Raw genomic sequence first — 10,709 nt, forward strand, 5'->3', positions numbered from 1 at the left:
AAAACCCCCGCGGTGCAAACAGGGTCGGCCTCGGGGAGCTAAAGTAGTCGTGCTCGGTTTTATTCAAAAAATCAACGGTGCGCCACCGCAGAAAAAAAAATGGTGTCGAGTCGGCGCAGCGAAATGGTTGGATGGAGAGGGGAGAGCTGCTGCGCGTTGAGTGGAGGGAGACTGCGAGTGAGATGGAGGCGGGGGGAAGGACCGTCTCTGCGGGGACTGGAGCCCAGCATCGACGGCGCAGTGCTGGCTATAGTTCAACCCTCCCCTTCTTCCTCCACAGCGACGCTGGCTCACAACGAAACAGGTAAGGCACCACAAAACTCGGCCGGTTTCACAGCTATACCACCGAGAAGCTCGTAAAGAAAACGGTGAAAAGTTTACAGTGAAGCATTTAGTTGTGGGGCTGGTTGTCATTTAAACGCCCCTCGCACGGCAGTTTCTTTGTAGCACCCAAACAGAGCGACCGTTGTGGAAGGGTACAGACGAGGTCGGCCATAGCCGAATGACTTAACCCGAACAGTGGGGAAGAACCGCGTTGTAGGACCCGAAGGTAGGTTTCATTTTTACAAAAAAAAAAAGGATACCCGACGACTACTTTAGGCAAAAATACTTTCATCGAAACTGAGATATTCGTGATGTAACGGTGGGGTTTGCGTGGGGAACGAGCCGTGGTTTCCGCGCCGAGACCTCCATGCGGCTGTTGTCGGAATAGCTAGCCGCCACTCTCGGCCAGCCATCAGGGATCTCGGTTTAATATCTCACCGTACAGAGACTCGCCCTCCCTCTCCCCCTCACTCTCTCTCACCGACCGTAGCCCAGAACCACCAGCGACGACCGAGCACGAAGAACCCGCCTTCTCGTCCTTGCTTATGCGCTTTTCGGGTATAGGGGAAGGGAAGCTGCAACGCCCCGGCTTTAGCTCTAAGCTCCGTTGTCAGTGTTTGCAGTGCGCCATTGGACCTTGTCACGGTAGGTTTCCTCACAGAGCAGAGCAGGGCTGAAGCATGGCGGACCTGGAGCTGTTTTTGCCGCGCCAGAGAAGCTGCTCGTACTCGGATCTTGGCGTCCTTTCTGAGACGTAACCGAGCATTTAGGATCCACGTTTTCTCGGCAGTTATGTTCTGGTCCGTTTACTGATGATACAACTAATAATAACGAACAAAAAAAAGGTTAACGTGGTGTTTTTCCGTTTAATATTTTGATATATTTTTTTGCATCTTTCTGCGGCTTCGCAGGTCATTTCAACTGAAAAAGGTCAGCCAATGTTGGTCCTGTTTGCCTGTAATTCTGTTAGATATCACTGAAATAAAACTGATACCATATAACGTAATCCAGATCATACGCGGAGAACAGAAAAATCTAATTAAATGATCTTTCTAACATAAAAATGACTTTCCTAGTCAACTGAATGTACATTTGTTTTTCCACATGGTAAGCTGTCTGGTTGTGTCGTTAGTATCGTTGCAGTTCATTTTTAGACATCCATATGTTGCACTTTTGGTTGAAATTGGCGAAACTCGACGGCAGGTTTTATATAATTTAGTTTCTGGATTAGCATACACGTTAATATACGTGGTTTTAATCGAGCTAGGTCTCGCGTTTGAGCTTGGACCATCAAGGACAAGATGAACAACGAGCATCCGCCATCATGGAAGCGCAGCTCGGCTACGCCTCGCTGAAGAATGCTCTCGGTTTTGCTCCGCAGATCCGCCATGTTACGTTTAAAACACGACGAAAGTGTTCTCAAAATACGTGAAAGCGCTCGTTTTTGCCTCAAACGAATATTTCTTCGACCTCCCTGTATGTATTTGGAGGTTTACAGAGAAAAAAACCGATTAAAAGGTTCGCATGACGGAGCGAGAGCCGCGTCCAACGGTGAGGAGGCGCCTCTTCCGAGTGGCGCATTTGGCTGCAGTGTTTCCAAGCCACCATTCCTGCCTCTCGGAGACCGAAAGCAGATCCCCCAGTCCGTGGTCAGCTGGTCGCCTACAGCTGCCTGTCTGTCCACGTCTATTCGCTTCCTCCTTCCGTAGATCCTCCCCAAAAACTCCGCTCCGACAGAAAAATCCTCCATTACCGAGCAGACCGAGGGAGAAAATGGTCGCTGCTGTCTGTCCACGACACTTTTGTTGTGGAATAAGGACAGAGCTAATTCGCCAAATTCCGGTTTGGAAAAAAAAGAGATCGTCTGAGACTCCTGTTGTCGTAGCTAGTTGTGCGAGTTTGAAACCCTCCGCAGTGTTATTTGAGATTTGAAGCCGTCACAAGGAATAGCCTATGTCTCACCATGTAGCGTAAACGTTTTAGGGGCGGTGTAATGAACTTAAAACATCATGCAGAGGCAGGTTTACATTCACAAAGAAATTTATTCATTTTTAATCCGCAAATTCATAACTCGCAATCTGTTTTTTAAACAATGACTAGAAAAAAAAAGTAACTTATTTGACCACTTAAAAAAAAACTGGGATCTGAAATGTTTTTTTTTTATTTGTTCCTTTTAAGGTTCCATGGAGCCAATACATGAATGAATGAAAACAGTTTATTTTTTTTAATTAATAATTTATTCTCATATAAAATCACATTAATTGGTCGAAAACCCTTTTATATTCCAAGCATTTCTGCAATTTCAAGCAAATTGGATCTCCTTTACGTACTTAAATGAAAATTTGATGTAAATCAATTTTCTTTCACTAACTGCCTGGACCTTTATTTAAACATTTACCAGGACTGGGTTAGTTTGGAATAATATTTTGATTTCCGGACTATTGAGTTTGTCCAAAATCTTTCAATTCACCCATTAATCGACGTATTTCCGTCATATCCTTCTGATTATAGTTTAGGAAAAAAAACAAAAATCAGGTTTGGTATTTAAAATGGACATAAATTGCAGTAAATTCAATTTATGCCCATAAATTCAATTTATGCCCATAAATTGAATTTATGGACATAAATTCCATAAATTTATGTTCATAAATTTATGGAAATATCCTCTGATTTCACATTTTTATCCCTTTTCTGCACATTTAAAATATTTTTTAATTTCTTAACATAATAGCATACATGCTGTTTTAAAAGCATGTATGCTGTTATGTTAAGAAATTAAAAGCATGTATGCTTTTAAAACAGGCTACACACGATTGGAACTCTGGAAATGTGTGGAAAAAATATGTAAACAGGATGGTGACTTTTCTCATTGTTAAGTGATTAATTCCTGTATTTTGAATTCTTTTGATTTTATACATAAGTTTAAAGCAAAGATATACAGTAAATATTTGTAGTTGAGCATTAAAAGTGAACTAAATACATATTCACGAGAACCATGAGGTTAGTTAGACAAAAAGTTTGTCTTTATTTGCAGATTCGGGACTTTATAATCACAAATGAATGGAGACATGGAGGCGGTGGCCCAGGACCAAGGTATGATTCTCCAACAGCTCTGTTCATTTCAAACCTTTTCATACCATTTTCTTGCCCTTCCATATATTTGATAACATTTCTGTTCTTCTTTTGTAATGTGGCCATAGTGTGGGCGCAGGATGACCTCCTAAAATTGCTGGACTCCATGAAAGTGGCTCTGCCTCAGAAGGATCTGACAAAATACAAAACCTCCGAGTCCCACCTGGACTGGCAGAAGGTAGCCTTCAACTCCTACACAGCAGAGATGTGCAAGCAGAAATGGCAGGAAGTCTCAAAAGAGGTGAGCCACATTAAATGACTTCAAACTCAGACTAAATGTTCAGAGGAGACCGCATTTAGAGCCAACCCATGTGTTTTCATTTCATAAAGATCCGAAAATTCAGAACTCTAACAGAGCTGATAGTTGATGCCCAGGACTACATCAAGAATCCTTACAAAGGCAAAAAATTAAAGGTGAGTTGCACTCAATACTTCTCACACCAAAGCGACAAAGCTATGAAAGTGAAGCTCAAAATACAGACTTTTTTTTTTTTATCTTGTCTTTCCAAAGAAACACCCAGATTTTCCCAAGAAGCCTTTGACTCCGTATTTCCGTTTCTTCATGGAAAAGAGGGCCAAGTATGCAAAGTTGCATCCTGAGATGAGCAACTTGGACCTCACTAAGATCCTCTCCAAGAAGTACAGAGAGCTTCCTGACAAAAAGAAGGTCAGATAAGTTTTTTTTTTTTTTTAATCTAAAGTTAAAGTTTAATTTTTACATTTAAAACTGTGGATTCACTTTAACTAAAACTTGTTTCATTTTTGTTTAAACAGAAAAAGTATGTAGATGACTTCTTGCGTGATAAGGAAACATTTGTGCAAAGCATGATGAAATTCAGGTAAGAATTATTAATGCAGTTATTTTCTTTAAATAATTTATTAGTTGGTTCACAATATCCCACTTTCTTGGAAAGCCTAAAGTTTTTATTGTTTTTTTCTGCAAATTAACTAATATATCAGTTGTTGTTTTACTTGCATTTTCCCAGATTTATGAGCAATAAGACCAATAAGGCATAACCAAGGAGGAATATAAAATATGCAAGCCTTTAACATTTATTAAATCTTTTATTTAAAACAAAATTACAATAATTTTTGCAAGTTTATCTCTAATATAATTAATATGAGGCTTATTATTGTTTGTTGTGTGTAGTATTTGTACCATTACTAAATGCTTAAATTGATAATGTGTGCAAACAGGGAAGACCATCCAGACCTCATGGAGAACATGACTAAGAAAGGCTCAAATGTCCCAGAAAAGCCCAAGACGCCTCAACAGTTGTGGTATAACCATGAAAAAAAGGCATTCCTCAAGACCCACCCTGATGTAAGCCAGAGTCTGAAACTCCCACAATCCAGTTTGATTGTTGGAAATGTGCTTTCTGAAAGATGTTGACCGTTTGTGTCTCACAATCAGGCGACCACCAAAGACATCAAGGACAGTCTTGGTAAGCAGTGGACGCAGCTGTCTGACAAAAAGAGGCTCAAATGGATTAGCAAGTCCCTGGAGCAGCAAAAGTTGTATGCGGTGCGAGGATTTGGTTAACTCCAACATGGTGGGTCTGCACAGTGGTTTAGGTTGTTTTTTATAAATGGATTTTCCGTTTTGTTTTTCTAGGAAGCGATGCGGGAATACATCCAGCAGCACCCGGAGCTGAACATGACCCAGGGAGCCATCGTGAAGTCCACCCTGACTAAGGCGGAGCGGCACCTCAAAGACAAGTCCGACGGACGGCCCGACAAACCACCCCCGTAAGCTCCAACCGTACGAAGCTCTCCATCGAGCTGCTGTGACGGACTTACTCAGAAATCCTGTGTGAATGTTTTAGAAACGGTTACTCGATGTTCTGCGCCGAGCTGATGTCCAGCATGAAGGATGTTCCGAGCACAGAGCGCATGGTTATGTCAGCCAGCGGTGGAAGCTCCTGAAGCAGAACGAAAAGGATGCGTACCAGAAACGCTGCGAACAGGTCAGTCCGACAGCAAATCACGAAAAATCACCGTCCGGGTCTTCACGGGTCTTTATTTGATTCCTTTTGCTTTTTTAATCCAGAGGAAGAAGGAGTACGAAATAGAGATGAACAGATTCCTCAGTGTGAGTTCCCAGTGTGTTTTGGTTCTGTTATTTTCTCATTAAGAATTCAATTTTTACCTGAAAACTAAGTGTTTGTTTTTATTGTTTCAGACCTTGTCAGAGCAGGAGCAGCAGCGAGTTCTGGGGGAGGATAAGATTGGTCTTAAAAAGAACAGTGCTGCCAGCAGTCCTGCCTCTAAAAAGAAAAATGCTAAAACGAAGGTAAAGCTTGCATTCTTTCTTTTGTTTCTCTTTTTATCTTCCAAAAAACACAAACTCATTTGCATTGAATTTGTAGGCAAGTACAGAGAAACCCAAGAGGCCCATCTCTGCCATGTTCATATTCGCTGAGGAGAAGCGAGCCAAGCTGCAGCAGGAGCGACCCGACATTCCGGACAGCGAGCTCACCAGACTCCTGGCCCGCATGTGGAACGAGCTGCCTGATAAGAAGAAGGTAGCGTGTCTTCTACATAAAATGATTAAAATAAACATCCCAATAAGTCGCTGTTCTAACATTTTTCTCTTTGTGATTCAGGAGAAGTATAAACGCTTGGAGGCGCTTCTGAAAGCCGAGTCTGAGAAGAAGGAGAGGGAGGACAGAAGTCGCCTGCCGGATCCGCCCAAAACGGCTCAGGAAATCTGGCAGCAGAGTGTCATAGGGGACTACGTTGCCAGATTTAAGGTCCGAATGACTTCAGAGACACAACCTTCTAGTATCCCCGTTATTTTTTCTACCAGTGAAACTTAAAAGAGCCCTTTTTGTTGCAGAATGATCGACCAAAGGCGCATAAAGCCATGGAAACGGCGTGGAGCACCATGGAGAAAAAGGAGAAGATCATGTGGATCAAAAAAGCTGCAGAAGACCAGAAAAGATATGAAGTAAGATCTAATTTTATTTCCAAAACAAAGTAAATTGTGTTATTTAGTAGGAAACACAAAATAGTGCACAATTATGAAGATACAGTGAAGCATTTCAGAGTTGATAAGATAGAAAGTCAACATTTTGAAAACAAATATTCAAATTACCCTCATTTACCAGCAGAGAAATTTGTGAACTTTTAGTGAAAGCATCTACAAATGGACGAGTAGGAACTAAACTGACTCATTTGTGTTTAACAGAGAGATCTGTGTGAGATGCGATCTCCTGCTAACGCCGTCACATCTTTGAAGAAGATGAAGTTTGAAGGAGAACCCAAAAAACCACCATCGTAAGTTAGCAACGTGACACTTTTCTGTTTTAAATGACCATAAAGGGATGTGAAACTGTGACAAACTCTCACCCTGTTAGAAACGGATACCAGAAGTTCTCCCAAGAGATGCTGTCCAATGGCGAGCTGAATCACCTCCCGATGAAGGAGCGAATGGCTGAGATCGGCAGCCGGTGGCAAAGGCTGCCACTGAAGGACAAAGACCGCTACAAGAAGATCGCCGAGGAGAAGCAGAAGCAGTACAAAGTTCTCCTGGAACAGTGGCTCGCTGTAAGAACTGTTCTAAAATAAACAAATCTTTTTAAATTAGCTTTACCGATTTTTACTTTCCCTACATCTCATCTGCCAACAGAGCTTGTCTTCACAAGAGCGAAATACTTACAGAGAATACAATTCCCAAGTAAGTTTTTACCTCTCGTATCAGCAGTTTGCTTTTAAAGTGCTTTTTTGAAAATTCTTTGTCATTTTGAGCAGCTGAGATCTTAAGTTCTTTTCATTTGATTCACAGAAAAGAAGAAATCCAGCAAAACCAGGAGCTGCCAAAGCAAAAATTAAGAAATCTGTGAGTCTTTGAGTTCATTTGCTCACCTGAAGTCATGAAGCTCGTTCCCCGAGTCTAAAAATGTGCTTTCTGATAGGACACGGAGGAAGAGGACGACGATGATGACGACGATGAGCAGGAGAAGGCTTCATCTGAAGCAGACTCCTCCAGTGAGGATGACGACGATGATGAAGAAGATGACGATGATGTGAGCGAAATCTAATTGCTTAAAAGTATTGAGTTAAAAGAAAAACATGAATGCTAATTTTTTTTTCCTGTTGAAAGAACGATGAAGATGACGATGATGACGACGACGATGACGATGATGATGAGGTGGACGACAAAGAAAACAAATCGGACGATGACAGCAGCAGCGACTCTAACTCTGCCGAGTCGTCGGAGTCGGATTCGGACTGAAACATGGCTGCCGCCGCCGCCGCCCAGAGACGAACTAAAGCAGCGCTGAGCTGAGCCAAGAGTCCAGGGAGCTCTGCCACTGTGCCAACCCTGCTCTCCTCCCACTAGAGGGAGCTCTCCTTCCCCTCCGCATCGCTTCATCTATCCTACACCCGGTTTACGTTGCTGCTCCAAAAGGAAGCCCGGCCCTGAAGTCAGTCCGATTCCCTCCTGGGTGTGACGGTCACAGCTGACGTTATACCAAAAACAGCATCCCACTGGTTTGGTGATGTCATGAACATTTCTTCTCTGAGTTTGGTTATTTTATTTGCAGGCTCTATAGTAAAAGTTTGAGTTAAATCTATCAGGTAATCAGTTTCCCTCCAGTATTTTTTTTTTCCTGACAAGCAGGTTGTGGACAGAACAGGCTTCAGAGCCAAAGAACACAATTTGGTGGATCACTTCATGAAGAGGGGGGCAGGGAGCATGTGCAGGGCACTGAATAATTGCACTCTTTAGAATGTTTCTTTTAATTACTTTTTTTTTTTTTTTTTTTTTTTTCATTTGATGTAGATTTTGTGATTTGGTTCTTACAACGGTGGTCTTTTGTTTTGAAGTCAAGCCATTAAGAATGTTTTTCTGTCACTGGAAGTTGTTTCCGGATGTCTTCTCAGTAGGTTTAGCATGATTTCCGTCAGAGTGGATGGGCTCCAACTCATCTATACCGCTGGCAGATTTATGAATTAAAGGCATTTTCATTCAGTCGAGAAGTTTGGCTTTGATTTGAACTGATGCAGGCATCTCTCGTTATGTAAATGAGGACAATGTTTTGTCACATTTGGGTGGGGGGGATAAAAATCTCTGTTTTATTTCAGTTTTAACAAGACCTCGCATGTTTAAAATTATTTATATCCTTTTTTTTAATAATCGGTGGACAAATGTGCATTACAGAAAACAAACCCCTCCAACAATTGCTGACTGACTTTGTGCATTAAATCTAATGGGTAATTATTCATACCCATGTTAAAGGGTATGAATAATTTATTTGGCATAACCTTTACTCAGCATTAGAGAAAATACAATAATTACTGTAAGTTTTGGCAAACTCATTAAGCTCAATCCACAAAACATTGGAACTTACCGCTGCAACAATCAGTTTTTACAAAATAACAAGATCCATAAAATGTAAAAACATCTGAAAATATTTAGTAATTTCTTTATTTTCAATGCCTTTCTTACACTGTAAGAATAGCATTGTAGATTTTCTGTGTCGGAAAAAGTGTTTAATGCGTTGGAATTTACAGACTTCATATGTTGAGGTTTAATCAGAAGGTTTAAAATGCATTAATTTCCAGGTGTAAATATTTGGTAACATCACAGCATCCAGGTCGTCTCCAAAACAACACGTCTCATAGGATTCATTTATCAGTCTTAAAACAATTCTGGTTGTTTCAGCAGTTTGTCTGGACCTCAAAGGGAGCCATTTTTGCAGTGGTCTCCATTTAAGTTTTAGTATTTTTAGTATTTTTAACTATATACCTTTGGATGTTTTTATTATTTTGTTGATATACTTCCAGGTTTTTCATTGATCTTCTGCTGAGGACCTGAATGGTTTCATTTTTTTTTTAAATTGAGTTTTGTTTATTTCAGTGGCTGTCATGACTTTGGGTTTTGTCTAATGCCCCCCTCCTAAAAAGTGTACACTTAATGTAAATCTGTCCTTCTGAGTTTGTGTGCACGCATTCACATTGCTGTGTATATACGACGATGTGTGCGTGTGTATTTCTATTTTTTGCTTTAATGTTTGCTGTTGATGCTATTTTCTTGCAAACAGAGACGTGACTACAGCTTGTCTGTGTGGGGGCAACATACCAACACCATGAATGTACATATTCATTTTTGGATCCCAACCTTCCCGAATTTGTGTCATTATTTCCCTAATAATGGACAAAACTTCCATCATTTTTATTCTGATTGATTACTTTGTTATTGATCTGTATGTGATGGAATATTTTGACTGTATCACAGACTGAAACAAAAACCAGCGTGGGCTATTTAAGTAACTTGAGGAGGGGAACAAGTGACTGACGCAAAGGGAGTTACTGGGTGGAGCCGAGTTACCTAAAAATTTGGGGTTAAAAAATGTAATTTTTCTGTAAATACTGTTTTTTTTTTTTTTTTTTTTTTTTTGTATTGAGTGGATTTTGTTTTGTTAGTATGTTAATTTTGCAATCCGTCTTCTGTGACTTCCAGGGCCAGTGAGTCTTCCACTCACGGGAGGAGAGTTTTTAGTTTAAGGTCACCTGTTTTACTTGTTTCTTCTCTTCCCCTATGTTGGTTTGTAGAGATATGTATGACAGCAAAGCTTTACAAGTTTGTACTGCTGATCATTTGACAGGATTTGATGTTTTATATAGCAAAGGATGTTCTTATGTCCTTGTAGTTTAAGTATTTGGGCAAATAAAAAAAAGATTATCCTTAAAAGTAAGTCTATTGTCTTTAAGAGTGAGTGAATGGGCAGGTGCATCTGCTATGTCTTTAAGGAGCAGCTGTCTAATGTAGACAATCAACTATTGATGTCTAATGTAAAAGTCACTCTTGCCAGTTTAAAGAGGAAGCAGATGAGCTGAGCTTTCAAAATACAGCAACAAGTCCAGATGAAATGGGAATCCAATGTAATTCTGGTAACGTATGAATAAGAGAGCCAGCAATTTTCACCTTAATAGTACAATAATTGTTACAAAAAGCATCCTTGTATTTTTTTTAGCCAAGATTTTTAAAGATTTATTTTTTATTTAAATTGGCAGGTTGAGGGTCAAATCTCTATGCCAATGTGACTGTCAACTGAAAGTGAACTGTCAGAGTAAAACACTGGATTAGATATAAACAAATGTACAAATACAAAATTTTAAATTCCTTTCTTTATATAAATAACACTTGAAACGTTTCTGCTTCCGGCCTACAAAATAATACCAATGCTGACTGCTCTAATTCCTGAGTTGTGAGACGTGTATTGCTAAGGATTAAGATAATGAAA

The 10,709-nt window shown here is 40.4% G+C and overlaps 1 protein-coding gene across 1 annotated transcript; it reads left to right on the top strand.

The window, feature by feature from the left end:
• Positions 1–60: 60 nt before the first annotated feature.
• Positions 61–10,156, top strand: ubtf (upstream binding transcription factor). Its single transcript, XM_055051963.1, is given in 22 exon segments — positions 61–550; positions 3,359–3,417; positions 3,525–3,697; positions 3,787–3,870; positions 3,968–4,123; positions 4,231–4,295; positions 4,654–4,780; positions 4,871–4,981; positions 5,072–5,205; positions 5,283–5,356; positions 5,359–5,423; positions 5,507–5,548; positions 5,639–5,749; positions 5,826–5,981; positions 6,063–6,209; positions 6,296–6,406; positions 6,647–6,735; positions 6,816–7,005; positions 7,088–7,135; positions 7,244–7,297; positions 7,374–7,484; positions 7,562–10,156. Coding segments are annotated over 21 exon segments (2,217 nt in total). The 5' UTR covers positions 61–550; positions 3,359–3,380; the 3' UTR covers positions 7,694–10,156.
• The last annotated feature ends 553 nt before the right edge of the window (positions 10,157–10,709 follow it).

The sequence above is a fragment of the Poeciliopsis prolifica genome, unplaced genomic scaffold (assembly GCF_027474105.1).
Source record: "Poeciliopsis prolifica strain line A6 unplaced genomic scaffold, Auburn_PproV2 SCAFFOLD034, whole genome shotgun sequence".
NCBI classification, from domain to species: domain Eukaryota; kingdom Metazoa; phylum Chordata; class Actinopteri; order Cyprinodontiformes; family Poeciliidae; genus Poeciliopsis; species Poeciliopsis prolifica.